At 37.0% G+C, this 27,631-nt stretch overlaps 1 protein-coding gene across 1 annotated transcript in view; it reads right to left on the bottom strand.

The window, feature by feature from the left end:
- The window catches only part of LOC128527213 (contactin-4-like), a 195,726-nt gene that overhangs the window by 132,673 nt on the left and 35,422 nt on the right, over nt 1-27,631 (bottom strand). The window contains exon 3 of the mRNA XM_053499586.1: nt 5,696-5,828. Within this exon, the coding sequence (XP_053355561.1) occupies nt 5,696-5,828 (133 nt within the window). The remainder of the gene's footprint in view (nt 1-5,695; nt 5,829-27,631) is intronic.

Raw genomic sequence — 27,631 nt, 5'->3', positions numbered from 1 at the left:
CCAGATGAATTACATTTTCCTAAACAAATCAAGAGGCAAGCCATTTGCACATGCTCAAAATTGTTTGTGCAAAATTGTCCTTTTCTTAAAAAAAGCAACACAAAATCTAAAATCTCAGTTTTCTTAAAATAATATAATACATCTTTATTTTGTGATCAAAAAGCGGTACAATAGAATGTATTGACACATATTTTGCAATTCCTCTCATAAATACATTTTATGGGCAAAAGTATTTGGCCAAACCTGCAATGGCAGGTTCTTCCAGATTAAACTCATCAAACCATGTCTTTACAGTCCTTGTTGTGTGCACTGGGGCACAGTCATGTTAGAATAGAAAAGGGCCCTACCCAAACTGTTGCCCCAAATTGTTGATATCTATTTTTGGAAGCATAGCATTGTCCAGGATGTCATAGTATGTCGAAGCATTAACTTTGCCCTTTACTCAAGATTCGTGCAACCCTAGCCTTTACCTCATTTTATCGAAGAAAAAAAAATGAAAGTGAATAAAAATTATTGCAAACCAAAGACTAAGCTCATAAGACTAAGCAAAAGGTAATTACAATTAATTAAATATTCTCCACTATTCGTATAATGATTCATTTTTTTATTTTTTTATTTACCTTTCTGACACAATTTTTCCACTTGGGTGGGCGTTACATTGCCTACAGAGAATCACTCCCATAACAGGATATTATCACCTCCATGCTTTACTGTAGGAATGGTGTTATGGAATGGTGTTGGATGGTGAGCTATATTGGATTTTTGCCAGACATATCATTTGGTGTTGTGGCCAACTAATTCAAATATAATTCAAATAATCCTGACCACCTACATTTTTGAAAAGCTCAGTCATCACTGGGTGTGTTCTTTCTTAAGGAATGGCTTTTTTCTTGCAACCCACTCATACAAGCCACACTTATTAAGAACTTGTGATATTGTTGTCATATGCACACAATAACCACTCTTTTTCATTAATTCCTGCATCTGTAGGCTGCTTGGTAGCCTTTCTGACCAGTTTCCTCCTGGCTCTTTCATGGAGTTTGGAGCGATGTCCTGATCCAGGGAGGGTCTGTGTTGTACCAAATACCTTCTATTTCTTAATGAAAGACTTTACTGTTCTTCTAGGCAGTGATAAAGGCTTTGCTTTTTTTTTTTATCCATCTCCTGACTTGTGCCTGTGGACAACTTTAACCTGGAGATCTTTTGACAGTGCCTTGCCACACATAGCTGATTGTTTGCTTCAATTGCATTACAAGGGACTGAAATGCTCCAGCTTTTCATGCTGAGCTAATCAGAATGTCCACAGCTGATTACAGTTGAAAGTCCAATGGCTTCATATGCCATTGAGAAGGTGATAAGCTTCACCTGATTGAATTTACAAGTCATTTTTTAAAAACGATGATACTTATCCAACTCTTTTTTTTGACATGTTGCTATTATGTCTTTCACTTAGATGTTAAAATGTTGTAACTACAGCTGAACGACACAAACACTGTCTGTCTTAATTTAAATCTCAAAGCAACAAAATGAGAAGGAGGGTGATTCTCTTCTATAACCACTGTGGGTGCAGATTCAATTAAAATTGCAATTCTAGTATCTTGATTTTATAAATATCCTGATCTGACAATAAATTATTTTCCCACTTTTGCTACAATTCTAAACCTTTAAATAATAAAATGTTTAATTATGAATTAAAAGTAGCCCATTCATTCTAACATTAGTTTGTTCACTTAAAAACCAGGGGCAGCAGTTAAACTTGACAGTGAGCCAGTGGGTTAAGTGGCTGCGAGCACATGGGCGCATGTGGCTTCTAATGCGGGCACGCAGGGCTTCTAACTAATGCGTTTTCTGACTAATTAGCGCTTGTGGTGTTTTGAGACTCTTATATGTGTAATGACTGGTTTAAGTTTTACAATTTGCTCACAGACTTTGAAGAAAGAGGCAATATGGAGGATTTTACCTTGATAATGTAACACCATAAAAACACGTTTCTGTTGCGGCACTCAGAAATTTCTGCAGGCTGATTGGCCACTCACCGGTCATGGCCAATCAAAACCCTCAACACCAATTCGGGTCACTGTCAAATCAACTGTTAATCTCTATTATAAATGTAAAAATAGTTTTAAAAAAAAATCTATTTTGGAGTCAGTGTGGCGATATATGAATCGCACACAAATATATACTGTAAAATTATATCAAATATTTTTTAGAGCAAGAAATGATGGTTACAGAGGCAGTGTTTCTGTTTGGGTTTGCTTCAGTTTGTGAGGTCTATAGGCTCAGCAACATCATGTGGCAAAAAACTGTGTCATCAGATGATCTGTGGGCTGTAGATGCTGTGGATGAGCAAGTAGCACATTTATTTGGTCCAACTACACAATGTGTACTTGTGAATTTAACCCAAATCTGTGTTAAGACAGATCTGACCACCTGTGCTTAACACAATGCTTGATGGCAGGATGTCCAGTGTGATGGTTCTCTTCGTCCAGCTCGTATATTTTGATAACATGTTTTCACACCAGAAATTTAAATGAAAGCAATTTAGCATTAACATAATTTCATTACAGATGCACTGACAGACAAGTTGGTACTAGTGTCAGTACAATGTTATTGAAAAGAAAAGAGAGACAGAGAAAGAGAGAGAGAGAGAGAGAGAGAGAGAGAGAGAGAGAGAGAGAGAGAGAGAAAGAGAGAGAGAGAGAGGAGCCAAACAAAAGACAAAGACATCTATGGGTACATTCTGACAACTGTTCATTATTGTTATTAAATTTAACCAGTTACTTATCTTAATTATGTTGATTGTATTTCTTAATATCTTGTGGTGGATTATAGATTTATAATTCCATCAAACAAGGTGGTAAATTTTATGAAACAATATGTGTATTGCTTACTAAAAGACTATCCACAGTCACATACAACCTCCCAGGTTTTGACAGACACACGATAAGGGAAGATAAGATAAAATGAGACACTGTAAACCACAGTCTCTCTAAGAGCAGAGCAGAAACCTTACAAACTGTTAATTATTTAAGCTTATTTCTGACTGATATCTTTGTGATAAAATTATATTGATAGATAAATGATATTAAATATCCACTTGTCTAATAAATATTAAATAGACAGTCTTATTTTTTTTACACTAAACCACATTTACAGAAAGTAAGGGGATTGCATCAGAACACCATTCAAGCAGGAAAATTGAGAGATGAGAAGATTACTAATGTAAGATGAGAGGATGGGCAGGGCTTCCAGAGGGTTAATTCATTTTGAAGGGTTCAAATACAACACTACTGTCAGTCACTCTAGCTTAACATGTCGATTGGTTCCCATGACTGCTTTTGGTGGCGGAAAAGGAAGACTGTTCTTTTGTGTATTTTTAAGCATAACTCATGGCAGCATACACCAGTATGAACAAGGCACAAAGGTTGGGACACAGGTGGTGTAATAAGAGAAGATGCATATTAGACCTACTTAGCACTGTTGCAAAAAAAATAATGATACATGCTTTTTAGATGTATTGTATTTGAGGCAGTTAAGTTAATCAGAATAATCAGCATCATGCAACTTGCAATTTAATTCTTTCACACGTTGATTACATTTAATGTCTGGCTCTGGAGACAGTCAACATTTCATCTTAAAATTCATTTGTTTAGCATTTGTATGGCAACCTTAAGCTGGGAATAGACACAAAATATACACATACACCAACTGTCTTTGCACAATTGCTAAGAAACACAGGTTTCGTTTATCTCCAGGGTTCTATGAACTTAAATTGGCTAAGGAATGAAGTGACTTTACAGCAAGGAGGGCAGGTTAGCTTTCCAGGCTAAAATGGCTAACAGCACGATAATGAGTGCAGGAGGCATAGTGCAATGGCTTGCAGTTTAATGACTTTTTAAAGTGATGGACTTGGGAGCTGCCAGGAGGAAGATGTTCACCTTGAGGCCAGGCGATTTAGCCAAGCTGGCAGGAAATGGGAAGTGGCTTATTAGATCGTCCATTAAGCTACCTCAATCCTGGGGGAGTAAAATAGACCTGTCTGTACACAGAAACCTTAGCTGCCACAATGAAGAAAACTGCAGTGATCTGTACAAGAGTGTAGGCAGATCATACATGGCTTTTGCTAAATTAATCAGCTACTGTCAAAGTCTTAACGAATTACATATCCACACAATCTTGTTTAATGCTTAAGCAGAAAAAGAAATCCTTCAAATTTTTATGTACTATTTGTCCCCTTAGCTTTTTTAGTAAAACCTAGATTTTTTGATTATTTTTTTTTATTATTATTATTACTAAATACTGTCAGGTCGATAAGTATTTGGACAGCAGCACATTTTCTGTATTTTTTCTTCTTTACACTTTCACGATGCATCTAGATGCATTCCTCTATATGAAATTAAAGTGTTGTAGAGTTTCCAGCCACGGCTCTAATGGGGTTTAACCTACATAAATAAATAACATTAACCATTTTTTAAAAGTCCCTCCCTACTGAAAAGTAATTGGACAAATTAAAATAATCATGGATATTAGGATTTTTTTTACGCTTGAATGCAAAAGTGTCGAAGTTGATGACTGGCTAAAATCTGCAACCTATGAACATTCCCAAATGTTGCGTTTCCACGCTTGAAATTTTTTTTAGGTCTTTATTGCAATTGCGTTCAGTTGCTGCCTATTTGTAGATATTTCTGCCTTCTGGTTTGCTTTATCCAACTAGTTAGAGGTCAGGTGAATGACAAAACTTTTTTCAACCGCATTTGGGCCATCCCCAATGACATTTAACTGAATTTGAGCAGAAAGTACAGTTCTATACATTTCAGAATTCACCCTGCCACTTCTCAGCATCTACATCATCAATAAACATAAGCATGCTCATGCCATGATGCTGCCTCCACCTGTATACTGGCAAGATTATATTTTATAATACGCACAAAAACTGCCTTTACTACAGTACATATCTTTAATGTCAAGGTGCAACGCACGCACATATGACTACTCAGTGGGTGTGTGAGTGAGCAACAGTAAAATAGACTGATTGGCTTTTTTTGCACATTACTGATACAACCATCATAAAACCCTGATTACCTGCATGCATATCAGAGGCCAGACCAGGTGCTACTGTTATTCTTAGCAGAGCTTTAAATGCATACAACAGGCTGCTTTCTTTTTTCAAAAGCTTGATAAATGTTTATTAGTTTTCATTTGCTCATTTCTAGGCTATTTATTAGCCTAATAACACACAAGATAAGCTAATTGTAAAAAAAAAAAAAAAGCTAGAAATGTGCACTGACCACCAGACTACAGTGACATAAATACTGTAGTATTTTTTAAAAAGTATGGCCTCCAGTAGGTTAAATAAATATTTGTGGAGTACTTTAGAACATGAGCCCTTCATAAGTGTTGTAGAGTTCTCCAGTGTCCCAAACTGTTCATTTGCCCATTTAGTGATTTGCCCTTCTAAGACTTTCTGATTGTTTATTTTTACCTTTACTTTCATTTTTATTCTATAAACTAAAAGGCTATACCCTTTAATTGGTTTATTTTAAACACATTGTGGTTGATTATAGGGTAGAAACACAAACATTTTGTGGAAATGTTTGAATACTTATGCGCCTGACTATATTTCCTTTCTAATTCCTTTTTGACTGCCTTTGAAATTGAGTTATTATTGGTAGAAACACACATGAAAAAAAATCACCTGTAAATTGGTGGAGGCTGTCCTTGAGCTTCGCAGCTAAACACAACCTCTTGGCTTTTCACCAAGGAGTCCACTGGGAATACGATGCTGCCAGGCTGCTTGGTGATAATGGGAGCCTGCATTACATTGTCCACTGTTGGAGAAAGAGAAATAAGAGAAATGAAATTATATGCAAATCTAATTTCCATACTGCCAGCCAATTGATGTTGTTTGACACTATCACCTAGGCAACAGTTTTAGGGAAACATTTTATGCTGATTTGCATCACACTTTGGCTAACATTGTACTTGTTACGCTGTTATAGTAAATGAATGAGCAAACAGGTTGTAGTTGGTTGTTCTTTGTAACATGTCACAATGTAAAGATTCTTTCAGTTTAAGTCGTGGTTGCTATGACCTAATCAGTGTATTATTATATTACAACACCACCAACATAATAATAATAATAATAATAATAAGTATGATTATTTTATTATTATTATTATTATTATTATTATTATTATTATATACCGCACTACTGCAATACTATAATAATAATAATCATAAAAGTTATTATTATTATTATTAGTAGTATTAGTATTATTATTAGTGGTAGTAGTAGTATAATTATTAGTAGTATTTATTTTATTTCTTATCAGTATAAACACTGTTTACATATGTAGAGCAATATGTATATTGTAAAGCAATCCTTTCCAATTTTTGTCCAGGAAAAAAAGCTTACTAGTTTAGTTGTCATAATAATACATTTGGGCTGCATTAGCCACCATCATCATCAGACTTCCGCAAACCACATGATCTGATCATGTGCACGCACACTTTCATGTTTCTCTTTAGTCAGTGCCCATTTTTAGTTTTTACATTACTTTAGTGTATGTGTAGATAGTAAATATTATTATTATTGTTAAATCAGGTGTACATTTATCGTGTGTGTGTGTGTCTTTTTTATTTATTGAATTTTTTTACAGTTGTCCCAGCGTAACTCAATAGGACTCAAAAAAGGTTTCTACTGTGACCGAGCTGTTGTTCTGCTAGGGAAATAACTAGAAGTCCAAGTTTGGTTTGGTTTGAATAAAATCAAAACAATGATCCACCCCAAAAGTATGTTAATTGATTAATATACTTTATAATGCTATTCCCTTGCTGCAACTATAAGATAATCATTAAATTTTTTAAAATTAAAAAAACTAAAACCAAAAATAATTGTGTACCGCAAAAAATTGTCGTAGCGCACAATACAAGATATTTATTTAACCTTGCTAAGGACTTCTTGGTAAAACCCTTTGTTCTTCCAATGTGAGTTGGATTTAACTGGTGCAAATGCAACATGCAAAACAAGTGCACACAAATTCTTAAGACTGGTTAGTGTTAAATGCTCCAAAGGTCAGCTGGATTACACTCACGCAGCGGGAACTCCACATTTTCATTCCTACCCTCTGAACCAGCACTGCTCACTTGAGTTGCATACAGAAAGAGTAAAAGCTTTTTAGCAGCAGGGGAGCTCAGTGCAACACTGTAATAAATTAACAGAAGGAAGAAAAAAAAAAAAAAAAAAATATATATATATATATATATATATATATATATATATATATACACTGTGTTGAATAAAGCCATATATATTCAATAGTTTATTGATTTAAGATTTTGTCACCGCTCATAAAGTTTCATTTTCACAAAGAAAAGTGTCTAAGCATGACACTTTTTTGATATCCCATGATTCCATTATAAAAAGTCCAAAAGATATTTGCTTCCAACATACCTCACTGGATGTAAATGCATTTTTGTTTTGTTCTGAGTACATGCCCCATAAACCCCATACACTACACTGATTTATAATTTTTTATGTATGGATTTTAAATATTAAATGATCCAGCACAGGGAGTGTTCATATATCGACTAGATGCTATCAGATGCAGTGGTATTTTAAAATATTGAATCATTGACCTATAAATTTAAATTAAAAATTGGATTGATAAATTATCAAAACATATTATCCTAGACGGCGCTCAAGGAACTGTACATGGTAACTTCACTAATTCTAACATAAAATGACACATTTTGCAAAAAAAAAAAAAATTCATAAAAAAATAATAAAATAAAAAAATCTTGGGAAAAGTCCTGAAATTTAGAATTTCTAAGAATTGCAATGAATTCCCTATAAATAAAAAAAGGAATCAAGCTTAACTAAACTGCATGATAACGTCAGACAGCTTCGGATGCTGTTACTAACCTTGTTCTCAACTGGAATCTAAAAAAGTTATCTCGTAAATAAGCTGTTTATGCCGCAGGCAGGATATATTAAAACACAATCATTAGGATATACCACAGTTGCACAGTAGTATGAAGATAATATAATATTATGCATTTTAGAATTACATAGACTACACCATTTAATGTGAATGACAATTTAGGGGGAAATGTGACTTGAGCACCTCAAGAGAAATTATAAAAAAATATTTGCAAACAGTGCATTCTCACAAGAACGCTCGTTTTTCAAAATAGGTTATGGCAACATTTAAAATTATGGCATTGAAATTCTTAATTAAATATAAAACGCTTGCAATACGTACATCACTTTTTCTGTTGGGATATAATAATAATAATAATAATAATAATACATGCAAAATGGTGTTCAATAATAATAATACATTTTATAATTTATTGATTTGTTTATTTATTTGTTTGCTTATTGGTGCCTTTAAAAGACCTGTGCAAAAAACATTTATTAAGACCTGTGCATTTGTGCACATAAAAAAAGGTGGCTACAGTATATATGCAGAATTACATTTCAAATGGACTTTGTGTGAAGATTAACAGCATCATTTATTCCAATAAGCTAGCCCATAACCTGGCTGCCTTTTGCCAAGGGGTAACGACATGGCCATAAATAATTGCTACATTAAAATAATGGTCTAATTTATCCAAATAAAAATGGATGAAAAAAATGGCTGATTTACCACAAGTCAGTGTTTGGCAGTAACCATCTCAGTCTGAATTTGATTCCAATTTTTCAGGTGACATTACTGTATAGAAATCTTCATTAGATATTGATTTGTGGAGGTGCCATTAATTGTAAAAAAAAAAATTATGTTATATATATATATATATATATATATATATATAATATTATGTTATAAATAGAAAGACAGATAGACAAAAGGACTACACTGCATCAAGTCTGGCCAAGATCTTATGTTAATGACCGGAGAGACAAACCACTACTTTAAGTGTTTTTCTGGAGATTCCTTTAGCAGACTTTCCGGATTTGGTCAACTCATGTAAAAACTTAAAATTCATGACTTTAGATCATAACATTTCAGATGCTTGTACAGAGGAGTCTATGCAAGATGGGTGCATAACATGCTCATTCCTTTAAAACAGGGTAAACCTTTATGCTCCCTAATAAAATGGAAGCTTTTTTTTAATTAGTCTCATTAACATATTGTTTTCTTATGGCCACACAGCTGTTTATTCCTAATCTTATTGAGTTCTCATTGTAATGTGTATGTAGAAATGCTCTTTAGGGCTGAAACGATTCCTCAAGTAAATCAAGTAATTCGATTACAAAAAATAATCTAGGCAAAATCTTCTGCCTCGAAGCTTCGTTTAATTAATTTTAAAAGCTTGCGTTATGCTTTTGCGCAATAATTTTGCAAGCCGCCAGTAAACACCAACGAAGAAGAAGCGCTTAGGTCACCCACAAACCTGGAGGCGCAAAGAGTTAGCTGTGTATTGACTTGATGGAGCATTCTGTTGTAGGCTGCTAAATGGAAGGGATTGATAAAATTATCAGCAAGCTAAGAGAAGAAGAAACCAGCAAGAGAAAACGAGAGAAATTGTTAGCAAAGGCTTATGTTATGCCTGAGATGTAGATTTTGATACTTTTAGTTTTGAAAGTTTAGTTGCATACCTTAGTGTTTTTGTATAATTATTTATTTCAATGTGTGCCTTAGTTTTTTTAAACCTTAAAGTCATTTGAAATACCTTTTTTTGTTTTAGTTTATGCATCCGAGAAAAGGCTTTAAAAAAATAATGTATGGCACTGTAATGCACTTAATTCATCTCAGGCAACTTTAAAACCCCTAATCTCAACCCCTAATTCCACGCAATTCATAGTAACACAAAAAAATGTAGTTAATTCTGAAATGCACCAGATCTCCTTTTATTTTTAAACGTGCTTATGAGTTTGCAATTAAATTCCATGTAAACGAAGTCGCAGGCACATCTAGAATTTCTATGAAAAATCAATAACAGCAAATTAACAATGTCATCCTTGATTGATTAATTAGTAGCAGACATTACAGCTCTTGCGTTAGCAGAATAAGCAGGTACCTAAGGAGTAGGGTGAGAGTGGTCTACTGTCCGCTACTAATTAATTGATCACGCATGGTAAAAAAATAAGTAGGGCATACTGACGGTCGCACATGTTTTGCAGAGACACAGTTTGGTGCGGTGAACGGCTCTTCTTTATAAAACCCAGGAAGATTAATAAAACTCAAGCAGCACAGACCTGTGCAGCAACACACCTCTGGTCAATAACCTATACACAAAATCAAAAGAAAATAAATAAAAAAATATAAAAAGACGCTTATATGGATGTCCTGTATAAGATGTGCGTCAACGAAGGAGTCTTCAGACATCACACTGTACATTTGGGTTTTCAAAGTTATTACTTTTAAAATGTGTAAATTTTACTAGAATATGCTGGATTTTTCTGAAAAAATATGCTGAATTTTTCTAAAATGCAGAACTCACAAAATGCACATATTATTATTATTATTATTATTATTATTACTATTATTATAAATATTATTTGGTTTTGTGTGTATAGTTATTTCTAATGAAATAAAATTCAATTCATTATATTGCAGGTGGCATGGTGGCTTAGTGGTTAGCACTGTGGCCCTGCATCTCTAGATTCCAGGTTCGATTCCTGCCTCGGATCTGTGTGCATAAGTTTGCATGTTCTCCTTGTACTTAGTGGGATTCCTCTGGGTGCACTGGTTTCCTCCCATAATCCAATGGCATGCAGATTACTCTGATTGGTGTTCCCAAATTGCCAGTAGTGTGTGTGTGTGTGTGTGTGTGTGTGTGTGTGTGTGTGTGTGTGTGTGTGTGTGTATGTCCTATTGCATAATGAATTGGCACTCTGTCCGGGGGGTACCCAGCCTTGTGCGCAAAGTCTCCTGGGAAAGGCTCCAGGCCCCCAGAGTCCCAATATACAGGATAAAGCAGTATAGACGATTAGAAAGTGAAAGTGAGTCATTATATTGCCTAGGTTGTGCCAAAAAAAAAAAAAAGGCTAAGGATAACCATATTGCACAATCCTGACTCCATATATTTATTAAAGCATAGTAAATATTCTGGTGTTTAAGGGCTCCACGCTCTGACTCAGCTGCCATCTTTATACACAAAAGTGTTTAGTTCTTTAACTTTTTTTATTCAATTGTCTTACTCTTCACATATCTGTAGAGTAAAGTTTGTAGGTTAGATCTCTGGAACGTAGAATGAATAGAAACATTAAATAAATAAACATATTGTGTTAAATATTATATATCCGCTGGCTACCATCACAGGAATATTTCAAACCCACTGGAAACACTGCACCGCATATTTATTTTTATGTTAACTTTTTTCTACATGACGAAAGTACTTTTATACATGCAGCTAGAAGTAAGATTTTTGAATACATAGTAACTCTGGAAGACTTTAGTGTAATTATTGATGCCAGTCATTTGAAGCTCATATAGATAATATTCATAGGATAGTTTCTTTGATCTCAGTAATATTGCTAAGAAATTTTACAAGAAATATGTCATTACTGACATCCCAAAAAAAATAGATTTTATACAAACCAGTTTAGCTACGATTGTTTATGAGTGCAAATTGTTCTGATAGTTGTCATGAACAGTTTGTGTCCAAGTCTCCATCAGTGAATAGGCACTAACCTCAACAAATTGTACTTCATAAACTGAAATAATGTTTCTGTTCTACAGTTGTACTACATTTATTTATTGTGACAATAACTAGTATTAACCAAATTGGTTCCCTTTTGAGTTTAGCCTGTTAAGAATTTATTTTTATGTCATCTGAGGGTTTTTGTTCTAACTTTTAAAGCTAGACCCATCCTTTTATTTATTTTATGTGTGTGTGTGTGTGTGTGTGTGTTCTCTGTAAAACTGCTTTGCAATGTCTATTAAAAATGAAGGGATTTTTGAAAATACATTCTCTTAATCTTTATTAAGTTAATCCCCAGTCCCTAACCCATCAATCCCCTTTCCCCCAAACACACACTCACACACACACAATGTGAAATATTTTATAAACTTTGCATCATGTCATGCTGCTTAGCAACCCCCTAAACACTAATTGCAAACACACCAGCTATTGGTAGAGTCAAGGGTGTGCTATGGAAACTTCCACAGCACAAATTTGGCATGTTATTTAGGGCTGCAGAGAGATAGACAGCCCACTGAAGTTTTAATTAAAGCTGAAATCTTTGGAGGGAAGTTAAATGACACAGCCAGTACAATTATTCTAGAGCAGGTGCAGCACACCCTTTGGGACTAAGTGTCTATTTGCTGCAGCAACAGAACACTGCCTGTTTCTCTGCATCTCTCATGGATTCATGTCTTGATCTGCTATTTGTCCTGCCCCCCAAAATTAATAGTACAAATACTCATAAAAAGGCTCAGATGTATTATTTCATTTTTCTAAGAAGACCATATTATATTTGTGGCAATGGATCCTTCCCACAGCTTGTACATTACAGTTGCTTATGAATTGTACCTGTGGAAAACCAAACCACATTCATTTAAACTAGGGCATGCTGCAAAATGAACCAGAGAGCGCGAGAGAGAGAGAGAGGAAAGGAGAAAGAAAGAGAGAGAAACATGTGAACAAGAGAGCAGTGAAGCCTGATTTGTCCTGATTGCATGAATAAAACATTTACGGCTATTCGTGTGCTCCAGGACTAAGGAATATGTGTCGAGCAAGCACAAACAAAACAATAAAATTAATCTGGTACTGCATTGTGTAAAAAAAAAAAAAAAGGTAAAAAAATGAGAGGGGAGGTATAAAGGTAGTGGAAAGAAGGCAATGCTGACATCATTTGGTTAGCTGGGGGCTCACCACAACCAGTGTCTGGGGGAAAGTTTGTGTTCATGCAACCTACAAGAAGAATAATTGTGTCCCTCAAGACAGGGCAGGTGGGTCCACCCAGAGCTAGATAATGCTTTCTGTTACTCAGATACACTCTTGCCTTTCATCAACAAGAAGCCTGGCTTACACTAATACTGCCATCAACAAGATATATGTGCACTAATGAAGGCCTTAATGGAGTCAGTAACACAGAACTGTAAAGGATGTCCAATTTGTTAAACCTTTTTTAAATTATTATTGTATTTTTTAATGTATGGCGTTTTCTAAGAAAAAAAAAGCATCTAACAAAAGCAGTAGTTTGGTATTATGGAATATTATGTTGGAGGAAATGCAACAGCATAACTAAGTGGGTCTCCTCAGTGGGTTGAGTTAGAATTGTAACCCACTTAAAATATAATGTGCACCTATACATGCATGCACATAGCTCCAAAACTTTGGAATAGCCTTCCAGACAGTGTTCGGGGCTCAGACACAGTTTCCCAGTTTAAAAGTAGACTCAAGACGCATCTCTTTAATCTGGCATACGCGTAACTCATTCCATAACTTCATACTTCAGTACATCTATCCTGAATGGCAACTACGCTAATTCTCTCCATCTGTTCTGTACTTTTCTACCCATCCCGAGGCATCTGGAGATTGTACCAGCTTCAGTAGACAAAGGCCAACCCTGCGAGGATCCTGAGGCATCCAGAGAAGGACCAGCTCCAGCTGAATTTTGCCTTATTATGGTTGGAGCTACACATCCTGCTCCTGTGCTCCCAGTGATCCAGACCCCATCTGCCCTCTGCACCTACTGACTCATCCCTATGTTGAACTGGACTTCATGTTAATTTAAAGAATTTCTGTTATATTGTACTGTACTTTCAGCTGCATAACACACATGGTGTTATATCATCTCTATCTGTTATCACCCAAATGAGGATGGGTTCCCTGTTGAGTCTGGTTCCTCTTAAGGTTTCTTCCTATTACTGTACCATCTCAGGGAGTTTTTCCTTGCCACTGTCGCCCTTGGCTTGCTCATCAGAGAAATTTCATTCATTCATCTCATTATTATCTAGACACATTTTTCTCACACATACACAATTTATTATTATTATCATTATTATTATTTTATTATTTTATATATATTTTATGAATTTCTTTCATCTTTGTGAAGGTGCTTTGAGACAATGACCATTGTTATATAAATAAAATTGAATTGAATTGAATACTGTATAGTTTTGTTAAAAATATATTTCATAACATACACTCCATATGAGAAATATCCATATGCATAGGACAGTTTTAAAATAAGGTGGAAATAACACTCAAAAAAAATACCTAGTGACATGGTGACACACATCTGTTTGGTCACTGGGATTGATACTGGGTTTTTCTCAGCATTTTTAATTCAGAGAGTTAATGAAAGTGAACAGAGAGTTTTCTTGTGAATAACTCAGTTGCAGGTCATGTGTAAAAGTTTGGGTCCCCTTTTTTTAAATTCTCTTTGGGGGGTAAAAACAATCAAAAATCATCTGATTGTATCGGGTCTTATTATACGGCAAATACAACTAGAGTGCAATTAATTATTTTATTTTAAAAAATGAAGCATGAAAAAAAGCATGCTGGCAATATTAAGTACCCTCTTACTGCTTCCACAGAATTTAAGAGGTCAACAGTAGAGGTCAACTACAGTATGTGCTGCTAATAATCCTTCCTTGATTAATTGATCATTAGCAGGTGGTGGCTCAGAGGGCTAAGGCACTGAGTTACTGATCAGAAGATCGGTGGTTCCTTTCCCAGCTCCAGCAGGTTGCCACTGTTTTGCCCTTGAGCAAGGCCCTTTACCCTATCTGCTCCAAGGGTGCTGTATCATGGCTGACCCTGCGCTCTGACCCCAGTTACACTAGAATATGCGAAGAAAGAATTTCACGGTGCTGTAATGTATATGTGACAAATAAACGTTTAACTTAACTTAGGTGTGCATACATCTATAAAAGTAAAAGTTTTGGCAAATTGCTTGTCTGCAACGGTCTTAAATAATTCTTGTCTGTAAATTGTTATAAACCCATTTCCAAACAATTTGGAGTTCCTTTGTACAGTGAGAAACATTATTCAAAAGTGACAAGCAGTCAAGACAGTTGTACATCTTCCCAGGAGTGAACACACAAACCTGCATCTGAATAAATTTAAGCATAAGACTTTTGGAACAATGTCCTACGGACAGATGAGAACAAAGTGAATTTGTTTGGCCTTAATGTCCAGCGCTATTTTTAGGGGAAAAACAAACTGCATTTCAGCAGAAACACTCCATACCCACCGTCAAGAACGGGGAAGGAGGGGTGATGATTTGGGGTTTTTGCAGCCACAGAACCTGGCCACCTTACAGACATTGAGTTAACTATGAACTTCAGTATACAAGAGTATTCTAGAAGAAAATATGAGGTCATCTGTTACACAGCGAGGATTTGGTCGAAATTCTGTCAGGCAATAGGACAATGATCCACAAAACACCAGTTAATCTCTATTAGAATGGCTGAAAAAGAAAAGAATAAAAGATTTTGGAATGGCCTAGTCAAAGGTCCATGAAATGGTTGTCAGGCAGAGACATGCGCGGAGGAGCAACGTTGACACAGACATTTTTTTGGACAAAAATGGAGAGGAAAAAAAAAAAAAAATATATATATATATATATATATATATATACACACACACACACACACACACACACACAGTAAGTTCTCCCACTTAGGTATACCTCGAGAAAATCACATTTTAGGATTTTTAAAGAATTTATTTGCAAGTTATAATGGAAAATAAGTATTTGGTCACCTACAAACAAGCAAGATTTCTGGCTCTCAGACCTGTAACTTCTTCTTTAAGAGGCTCCTCTGTCCTTCACTCGTTACCTGTATTAATGGCATTTGTTATCAGTATAAAAGACACCTGTCCACAACCTCAAACAGTCACACTTCAAAGTCCACTATGGCCAAGACCAAAGAGCTGTCAAAGGACACCAGAAACAAAATTGTAGACCTGCACCAGGCTGGGAAGACTCTGCAATAGGTAAGCAGCTTGGTTTGAAAAAATCAACTGTGGAAGCAATTATTAGAAAATGGAAGACCACTGATAATCTCCCTCGATCTGGGGCTCCACGCAAGATCTCACCCCGTGGGGTCAAAAAGATCACAAGAACAGTAAGCAAAACTCCCAGAACCACACGGGGGGACCTAGTGTATGACCTACAGAGGGCAGGGACCAAAGTAACAAATCCTACCATCAGTAACACACTGCGCCGCCAGGGACTCAAATCCTGCAGTGCCAGACGTGTCCCCCTGCTTAAGTCTGTACATGTCCAGGCCCCGTCTAAAGTTTACTAGAGAGCATTTGGATGATCCAGAAGAGGATTGGGAGAATGTCATATGGTCAGATGAAACCAAAAAATAGAACTTTATGTTTGAAGGAGAAAGAATGCTGAGCTGCATCCAAAGAACACCATACTGTACCTACTGGGAAGTATGGGGGTGGAAACATCATGCTTTGGGGCTGTTTTTCTGCAAAGGGACCAGGACGACTGATCCGTGGAAAGAAAAGGGCCATGTATCGTGAGATTTCAAGTTAAAACCTCCTTCCATCAGTAAGGGCATTGAAGATGAAACATGGCAGGGTCTTTCAGCATGACAATGATCCCAAACACACCACCCAGGCAACGAAGCAGTGGCTTCATAAGAAGCATTTCAGGGTCCAGGGTCTCCAGATCTCAACCCCATAAAAAAATCTTTGGATATTGACCAATATCTTTGTTATTGACCAAATACTTATTTTCCACCATAATCTGCAAATAAATTCTCAAAATATCCTACTGATATATTCTCATAGTTGAGGTATACCTATGATGAAAATTACAGGCCTCTCTAATCTTTTTAAGTGGGAGAACTTGCACAATCGGTGGCTGACTAAATCCTTTTTTTTTTTGCCCTACAATATATATATATTGCATGCTGTATGTAACTGGTTTAATTAGTGGTGCTTGCAAAGCATCACTATTGTTATCTTGCAAACTTATTATTATTTTTTTTTTTTTATTATTCTTCTTCCGTACAAAAGTTCGGCGCGTAACTAGTCCCGCACCGTTTGTCGTAGACCCCTGAGTGAGGTGTCAAATCGTGCGGCCTATACGGGAATGGGGTGCTATGACTTTTATAAGGGGTGGGCGGTTAATTGCCCCCGCAGGGGGCAATTAACCGCCCCAAAAATCCCATTGACTTAACATTGAGACCAACTTTGACGGATTATAGCGCAAAGAGTGAATTTTGTAGAGACATCAAACTTACCAGATTTGAAGAGGTTTGCAGCCTGTGTCAGAAGATACCCCGCACAGGGGGATAAGTTCGACCCCCGGGGCAAGAGAGGTCCCCAAAGTTGCCCCATAGAATCTAAATGGGGATTTTGGCGACTTTGCCCATTGACTTATAATGGGAATTTAAAAAAATTACTAGTGCCGCACTGTTCGTCGTAGACCCATGAATGAGGTGTCAACCCGTGCGGCTTATTCGGGAGTAGGGTGCTCTGACTGTTTGAAGGGGTGGGTGGTTAATTGCCCCCGCAGGGGGCAATTAACCACCCACAGACTTAACATTGAGACCAACTTTGACCGAGTACCATGAGTGAGGTGTCAAACTGTGCGGCCCATTTTCGGGAACAGGGTGCTGTGACTTTTCTGAGGGGTGGGTGGTTAATTGCCCCCGCAGGGGGCAATTAACCGCCCACAGACTTAACACTGAGAACAACTTTGACTGAGTCTTGCACCGTTCGTCGTAGACCCATGAATGAGGTGTCAAACCGTGCGGCTTATTCGGGAGTAGGCTGCTTTGACTGTTTGAAGGGGTGGGTGGTTAATTGCCCCCGCAGGGGGCAATTAACCACTCACAGACTTAACATTGTGACCAACTTTGACTGAGTCCCATGAGTGAGGTGTCAAACCGTGCGGCCCATCTTCGGGAACAGGGTGCTGTGACTTTTCTAAGGGGTGGGTGGTAAATTGCCCCCGCAGGGGGCAATTAACCACCCACAGACTTAAAATTGATTTAACTGTGGAACTGACTGTCGTAGAGACACTCTTTTGCATTTATCATCATGCTCATAAGCCACGCCCCCTAGCACCCTCATTAGCATGCTGTTAGCATGATGCTAACGCGATTAGCATTTTGCTAGCATGATGCTAACAAAATTAGCATCTTGCTAGCGTTATGCTAATTTCATCAGCACATCGCTAGCATGATGCTAACGCTATTAGCATGTTGCTAGCATTATGCTAACTTTTCGCTAATAACATGTATAGAATGTTCCTAGCGTCATGCTAGTGTACTTAGCACGATGTTTAGCTGATTAGCATGGTGCTAGCTTGATGCTAGCTATATTAGCATGTTGCTATCAAGATCCCATTGTCGTAGTGATATGGAGGGCCAGAGTTTCGCCACGGCAAGCACCACTCACATTTTCTTTAGGAAATGTACCTCTCTAGTTCCATATGCTGTCTCCGCAGGTGACTGCTACTTTATTTATTTATTTATTTATTTATTTATTTTTGGAACAGGGAAGATACAACTTTGAAACAGTAACACAGCTGACAATGTTGGAAATAACAAATTAAACTTTGCTCTTACAGTACCACAGATCATGCGCAGATACATACATTTCCAAAAAAATAATAAAAGTTGCATTGAGGAAAATGGGGGCATCATCTATGGCACACTAAATTAAATATTAATATTTATATATATATACATTTTCTTAATTCATACTAAATTATTTGAGTGTACACACCTTTAAATGGGTAATCTAAGCATATTGTTGTGTAGGTAGACTACTTTTTCTACACAAAGTGTGCACTTCGTGTATTAACTAGCTGACTAGCCTAGATAGCCTGTCTAGGTGCAAGCCGATTTTTCAGTTCACATAGCTGCCCTCTATCGAGTGTCTGTTCGAGTGTCTGTTTTCTGGATTGCTGCAATTTTATTCCTTCAACCTTATCACTAACTTGTTGTCTTCGAAACCATACAGTAAATGCCAGAAAACTGTCGATCTGTCCCAGTGATCCCAGCAGCAGGACGAAGCAAAACAACATTTATTCGTAAAGAATCCCTGCTGATTTTGACCCAGACCATTAATCCAGGTGGGAAGTATTATACTGGTCTGCTCAATATATCTAACTATGTGCTACTGTGCTATGTGCTGTGTGCTTTTAATGGGTTTCATTTGTTATATTTTAAGTCGCTGATCATAAGTCATTCTTATAATGTAAATTACAGCACAGTTGGGATCACAAATCCAATCCTGTAACTGTTTTAACATTGAATTCTATTGGCTTGACATAGCTAGACAGTGAATGTGTGAAAGGTAAAATCTGATCATGTGACTGCAAACACTGGGTGCTTAAGACTGCTAAAATATTGGCTGCTGTTTCAACCATTTTCCTCTGGGAGTCACAGAGGCAAAAACACTGTTCTGAGCTACAGTTCCTCTGGATCACCAACAAGTAGCACAAAGCTATGCAGGAGCTATCATCTGAAACACCTATCCAGTAAAAAGTCGAAGCCCCTTTTTTGCAATCATCTTAGTCATTGCTCTTTACAGAGTAAAGCAATTTTCTGTGGTAAGAATGAGAGAAGGTGCATGGGCTTTGCAGAAATTAGAGACCCTGCTGGGCTTTAAAGCTGGTGTTTAGGGAACAGTTGAGGTTCTTCTTCAGGTTAACTCTAAGGAATTTAGTGCTCTTGATGATCTTCATGGAGGAGCAGTTGATATTAGCTAGGGATTGAACATTATGTGCTCTCCTGAAGTCAAAAACATCTCTTTTGTTAGGAGATAGTTTGTTGCATAAAAACTTTGCTTAAAAACTTTGTCTAGAAGTCTTTGTTTAATAGTGATTTAGAGCCAACTTCAGACCAACTCTGAGCAACGAAGGGCCGACCCTGTTGCTAAATATGAAGTCTGTGATTTGTTGTCAAAAAAAAGAGATAAAAATACCCATTTCTTTTCCCTAAATGAATATTCATTGCTTTTTTAACACTGCGCTTACACCGCTGGGATGAAAACTCTTACGTTTTTTCCTCACGGGCCTGGAACAACAAAAATATATAATAATTTCATCCATTATATTTATTAGATTCTCCCTCTTATAGGGTTAGAGGACAAAGAGTAAATTTCTCTTTCTCCATTGCTGTCTGCTGTCAGTGCACTCCTCCGTCTCATTATTGCTAATGAACTACATCATGTTCTTGTGGGTTAGTAGTAATGTTTGATTTGACCATATTAGAGCAGGTCAGGTGGGCTCTCTTATCGGGTTGGGTCAGTGGTGGGTATAAAAAATGCATGACCTATGTGTAACTACAAATTGATGACATAATAATTTTGATATAAGCTTAAATTTTTAAGTAACAGGCCTATTTTGCCTATTTTATCTGAATCACACATACAGTATATTTATTTGCTTTTATTTATTTTCAGTTTAATTACCATTCTGGTCATTTTTGCACTTAATCTATTTGAAAGTAACTGAAGAACAAAGGATCCACTCTTTACTGTGATTGCTGCCATATATATGTATGTACTAGGGTTGGTTTGTATGTAGCAAACAGGGGAGCAATACTTTATCTTCATCTCTCTGCCATTTTCTTCTCTGCTTAGGCTCTTAAAACGCCTCCTCAATACTCCTAACAGTTTTTCACCTTGGGAGCTCTTTTGAGACTTAGGATGTTAGATGAACAACTTTTAATTTTACTACGATCCATTCTTTAATTTTAAGAATTGTTTTAGAATTTTACTACTAAGAACAACTTTTATGAATATGGCCCCTGGTTGTTGGGAGGAGGGGTGAACATGTGCCAGTCAGTGTTCTCAAAACAGATGGCTCCTGATGGCCAAGCTGTAAACAGCCTCAGTACTGTTTTGGAATGCCCGATGAGCAGTCTGTATGCTGGAATTAGCATAACAGAGATGGGTCTGAGTAGCTGAGATGGGGAGGGGGCTCAGTGCAACCTACGGCAGAAATGTTTGTGTAAAAAATATCTAATATTTTCACTCCTCTCACTGCTAAGTCTATATGGAATGTCAGGAGCACTGACTTGAGATTTGCATGGTAAAAATCTCTGGCGAAAATAAAAATTCCATCTGGTTGTCTATTTTACACAAGGCAGGGTACACTCTGGATGGGTGTCACCCCATCCCAGCACATAAGCAGAATAATATACTACAGGCAATTTGAAAACATCAATCAGCCTACAACATGTGTCCTTGCACTGTAGAAGAAAACAAGAGCACCTGGAGGAAACCTATCAAGCACTAGGAAAATATGAAAACTCCACACACATAGAGGCTATACTTAATCCCCTAGAGGCATGGCAACAGTGCTAGTCGAAGGCACCCTAATATATTTAGTATGATATTTGTTGCTGTATATATGGTTTTATGTCTACATCATTATGTACAAAACCATTCATTATTTCTAAACATAATTTATTACTAAATAGACAACATTAGCAACTGTCATGCCATGAACTAGTGACAGCATGTGCCCAAACTTTTTTACTGCTCCCTCACTCCAAGGGGTCCTTATTGAGGGAGCATCCCCTTTTACAGGTGAAAATTCAACACAGCTAGAGATGAATTAATGAATGTATTCCATGCACTCCAGAACTTCATGGGTAAGTAAAGCAAGCACTACCGACTGATCGCTGCATGAGAGATATCCTGGCAAGCTGCGCTGCAGTTTTACAGGAGGGACATTGGAGCCAACTGTTGGGGACTCACAAGCAGGCGCGTAGACCACAAGGCTTAAAGCATGCGCTGCCGCGACACCCTTATCTATCCCACGCACCAGCTAATGTGAACCAGCTGCTGGCGAGGAAAAGGCACTGGGTTCGCCACCGAGACCCCCGTGCCTCTTCGGGATAAGCCCCACGGACGTCAAAAGTCACATGGGCTCACGCCAAGGCCACATGAATGGATGACTAAGTGACTATTACCTTTAAAGCACAAAATGGTCTCGCACCACAGTACCTGTCTGAACTGCTAATCGACGGAGGCAGGCTACCTGTCAGGACCATGTATTATGAAAACGACAGCAGGGGCAGAGCTCTTACAAAAACCCAAAAATATGGAATAGCCTTTCAATTAATGTTTGGGACTGTTTAAGTCTATGTCTCAGACTAGAGCTGTTATGAAGGCTTTACAGATAATGAGTGGCACACACATCTCAACATTAACTGTTCAAAAAAGATTATGGCATATTTTGGATGACTTTAACATTGCCAAGATCTCTTGGTGTACTGAGGACCAATCTACAGTAGTCATCTGGTTGTGATGTGTACCATGCACAGGGTTGTGGGAGACTCACTCTGCTTTGAAAACTTATTTTCCCCATTAAGTGATTTAGTTCCTTTTAAGCAATGCATTGGTTACATATGGTTGTATATATGTACACATGCCAGCTGAATAGATTGTTCTTCTATATAAAATATGTGACACACGGATTGGAACCTGGAATGTGAGAACTCTCTTCCAAGAGGGCAAGTTAGCACAGTCACTCTGGGTATTTAGTACAAACTGTATGGATATTCTTTCGCTAAGCGGGATCCAATGGACATTAAGCCACAACTCACCAGAAACAGAACGGTCATAGTCTTCTTTGGCACAAATCCTAGAGAACTGGAATTTCCTTTTCAAAGAGAGCAGTAGGAGTCTTGATGAGATGAAAGCCCATAATACCTTGCATTATATTAGCATGCCTGCAGACCTGGCATTTTAATATTACCATCATTCATGTCTATGCACCTACTAAAAACACCAAAAATATTGTCAAAGACTTCTCCTATGATCAGCTACAGGATGAAATCATTGCAACGCTCAAGCATGATTTCCCCTTCCTGATCTGTGATTTAATGCTAAGATCATCACCATCCAGCAAGAAATCAAGGGAGCATTTAAGAGCATTTATAGGCTGTGATTATAACTTGACGTGCAAACATGTAATGAGATTAACTACATGTGTGTCCAAAAATGCTGGAGATCCTCTTTTCTCGATTTTCCACTCCTGTGGCAGTACTGACGTGGGTTTGGACACCCACTGCTTGCTGATTGTGGTCACATCTCATTGCCCCAAAGAAGACGCCCTTTCAGCAAAGTTAACTTGAAGAACCCTTCTGTGCCAAGAGCATTTCAGGTAGGGTAAGAAAATCAATCCCAGGCTCTGCAAGTATCAGAACATGCACAGGGGAGTCTTTTGGGTCATTATTATCAAAAGTGCAGAAGCAGTGGCTGGTCAATAAAGGGGGTCATACCAATGCTGGATTTAAGCTGATTTACTACGGGAGGTAGGCACGGGATCAGGCCATAACCAATGATCACACTGATGCTGCAGCTTTCTACAATTTCCTGCATAGTCAAGAGATGTTGCTGCATGGACAAGCAAGTTTTGACAGAAAAGCAAGGGGAGGAAGCTCAGAGGGTGGTTGATGAATTCTAAGACCCTGTAACGTATCGTTCAATTTTTGTCAGGCTCAAAGTGTGGTCGCAGGGCCTCTATCAAAGACAAGAGCGGGAAGCTGCTACTGACCAAAGAAAAGCAAGAAAAGCAGTGAATCAAGCACTTTCCAATCCATACAATTTCGGACCTATACAATCAGGAGGAGGCAGCATAGTGGTGTAGTGGTTAGCATCTTCGCCTTGCACCGCCAGCTATTAATCGATTTTGTGGACTCGAATAGAGTCCAACGAGAAATGTTGTGGAGCATCATACGCCTATATGGCATTCCATATCTTGTATGTTGACATCTTCCACAGTTTGTATCAGGACACTTACTGCTGTACCCAAACCAAACATGTAACAATTGACTTCTTTGGCACTGCGACCGCATATGACAAAGACTGTATTTTATCACCCTTTTCCTGCTGATCATCAACCATGTTAAGCCAGAGTGCGGCTATGAATTAATTAACACTACATTAACACTAAGATAAAGGCTATGCTAATTTGATATGCAATGTCCATAGACCAATATTGCGCTCCAACACGGTCTGCCAATCAATATATAGCTTTTTACCTCAAATGACACCTCCACAGCAATCTATGAGAGCAAGACCATATCAGGTCCAACAACCAGACAAAGAAATTCACCAACAAAAAAATCTAACAACGGGCACGCGTTAGCAGGTTATAGCTATGCAAAGGCAATTTTGATACGCTATTTAACTACTTCAGCTCTGAGCAGTCAGAATACCAAGAATAGACATGACAAGGAAACCAGAATATGGACGTTAGCAGCAAGGTAGTCCAGGGATATCCTGGCAGAGCACATTCATCCAAGATCGAGGACCCGCATTAAATATCTCGCAGGACTAGGCCGAAGCCACCGCAACTGATCAAACATGCTCAAGATCACATGTCACCCAATGAGCCAAACACTCTAAGTCTATAACCAGTCAGAATAAAGAAAGTTTGAAGAAAAAAAAAAGTGGAATTGCTTAATAAAGCAAGAAAAAGGGACAATACCGTAGACAGATGACCTGCTCTGTTTTACACCCAGCAGATGAGACATTAAATTATATCCTTTTATCTTTATAAATGCTATTCAATATGTGATTTTAAATAAAGATTTCTTTTCAGAGATATGAAGAATTTAGGAAAATTACCACTACCATGTAATATTATTCTTATGTAATACAAAAAAAAAAACTATTTAAGAGAATTTGTGGTCCATAGCACTACAATGAAAAAGCTGATTATAAAAAGGGTGAGCAAGAGGACATCATCATTGTCGAGAGTGCCCAAGGAGTTAGTGGCTTACACCTGCGCATTTCTTTTCGGCCTTACTTATGCTCTAAATTTCAGTTACATTATAGAGCTCAGGTTTGTGTTTGAGGCTTTTCACAAGGTAATGTTAAATGTAGATGCTTGTTAAATGCAGAAGTTTTCACCCAGAATGCAGTCTTATAAGAATAAGCTGAGTAGATAGGTTTGGGTTTTCTTAGGTATAAACGCATTTAAAACAATTACTTATTTGTTAAAACAAGCATGTGTACACTTTGTTATTTTAAAAAGGAGGTGTTCCATCATTTTTGTGCTTCAATATCAGACGACAGAAATTTTACAACTTTCTATTTAAAGTACACTTTATCTGTATGATTATGTAGTAATTTTGTAAAAAAAAATAAGAAAAAAGAAAAAAAGTAGTAATATTGCAGTTGGTAAGTATATAAGTTTTTTTTATTTGTTTAGAGCATGCAATTTTTTGCATGTACAAAAGAAAGTAAAAAGCAGAGCCATGTTTGAATATTTTCAATGTAATTCATCTAATTGTTTAATGCAATAGTTAAAAAGTTACACAAAAATAAACCAAAGCTTAACAGGTTTTTTTAGTATTAAGTAAAAAGTATATATAATAAAATCAACTAGAAAGTATATATATATATATATATATATATATATAAAAAATACTTTATATATATATATATATATGTGTATATATATATATATATAATACTTTTTAACTATATATATATATATATATAAATAAATGCTATATATAAATAAATGCTTCAAATAAACATGTTTTATAATAGTAAACTGTTCCCAAATTGTCCATAGTGAGTGAACGTGTGTAAATATTGCCTGGAGGTCCTATCACTGTTGTAAAAATGAGAATAAATACAATGGTCATTATTGGCCTCCACAGTGAATTTACAGTTGGTCAATTTTTCAGAAGCAAATCTTTCACATCCACTGGCATAGACTTACCTTTTAACAGAACAGTTTATTTTAGAGCTGGCAAGCATTTGAAAAACACTTGTTTTGTTAGTCTTATCTGTAACATTTTTTAAATCTATTGTATAGAATAATATAATACTAAAAAGTATTCCTTGGAGAAGTCAGATCAATCAATAATGGTTTGTAAATATGGGAAAGGTGGTCATTGTGTGGTGCTGTGTTTATTAGGAAGTATACATGTAAAGCCATAGTAAAACCACACATAGTTGGCCATACTAACATAAACATACAGTACCCAATAACAAAAAACAAAAGATTGGTTAAAAGAAGTGATTTTACATCAGTTAAATTATTTCATATTCTTTGATATTCTTATTCATAATCTTCATTTTCTAAAATATAATAATAACAAATGTAAACTGGCCAAAAAAAAAATCCTCTTTCTTCCCATTGAAAGCTAACTCCACACATGCACCAGCCATTTCGTTTGAAGTTCAAAAGAAGTTCAAAAAAAGAAGTTATGGAATGAGCATGTAGTAAAATTCCAAGTGTTGACTTAAAACATCTAGGGTTCATTTGAGTCCAGCTGGACCTATATGAAAACTACATTATAAAGTGTTTCCATATTCTGGCCATGCACACTCTCCTGTTCCCCAGTACACAACTTGATGCATCTCTTCTAGTCCATCTTGGACACATGGCATCAGCAAGCAAGTTTCAATATCTTGTAAACTAAGAGAACTACACACCAAAGGAGAAGTACTTGGTCCAAGCCCACATTGTTCTTTAAGCCCCTCTTGGGGTGGGATGTCCTACAGACATGGCTGCAAAGGCCTTCAACTCCTAACTTACTATGACACTGAATCTCTCTCTCTCTCTCTCTCTTGCTCTTTGTCACACACATTTGTGGTCTGATTGATTTTTCTAGTTTTAAACCTGTGTCTGTGTTCACAGATTCCTGTCCCAGTCCACATTAATAGTGCATCACCAAACCTTCGAGATCTGATCTATGCATTCGTTTTTTATTGGCATGTCGGTGATTAGCCTGTGGCAGTGTCAGGTTGCTTTGACAGCAGCCTTCAGCTTATCTGTATTATTGGATAGGGTGTTTCCCATCCTACCCTTGACAAGACCCTTCAGGTCAGTTTCCTTGCCAATCAAGCACAGTAATATCATGGTCAGCACAACAGTTAGTGGCAAGTCTGGAATTTTGGGTGGATGCGAAGTCCTGCTGGAAAAGGGAAAAAATAGGACGAAAACAGTGAACCAAAAACAATCTACTCTTAAAAGCTAATGTTGAAATTAATGTTGAAAGCCTTTATAAGGCTTTACAAATCAGCCCTAATCTTCATCATGGTGCTTGATCGGGTTTGTAATACCTGGCTAAGAATAAGAGTTTTTCTTGTTGTTACTTAACTCATTTTTGGAAATAATAAAAAAAAAACAATAAAGTTTTAGGATGTAGAAAATACATACAAACTTATGTTCAAACATTTGGCTGGTACTATGAGTGAGTCAAAAATTATCCACAGTGAAACTAAAATATTCTACAGTAGCTGTAAAAATGGACAAATACACAATTTCTTGACATAATCTCATGGCTTTTCAAAACACTTTGTCTGTCAAGAAGCTTTCATTATCCCGCTGCGAGTCACAAATTCACTGCTGTCTTCAATTCATCATCAGAAGTAAATCTTTATCCTCATAGCGCTGCTTTCAGGGGACTGAACAGGTAAAAGTCTAACAGAGCCAGATCAAGACTATAGGGAGGATGCTTCAACACATCAAAAAAGACTCGACAATGTGGGCAGAAGTGTGCAGACGTGCATTGTCATGCAAGATCACAACATCCTTGGATAGCAGTCCCCTGCATTTAATCCGCAGTTTAGATTTTAGCTATTCAATAAGCACTGTAACAGTCAATGTTGATTATTGAACCTTTTTCCTGCTAATGTTCCAATACTGGCCCTTGAGAATCCCAGAAAAATATAAGCACCAATTTTCCATCTTAAGGATGTTTCCATTTCATAC

This window comes from Clarias gariepinus, chromosome 6 (genome assembly GCF_024256425.1).
Source record: "Clarias gariepinus isolate MV-2021 ecotype Netherlands chromosome 6, CGAR_prim_01v2, whole genome shotgun sequence".
Classification (NCBI taxonomy): Eukaryota; Metazoa; Chordata; class Actinopteri; order Siluriformes; family Clariidae; genus Clarias; species Clarias gariepinus.
This window is presented reverse-complemented; position numbering and strand designations above follow the sequence as displayed.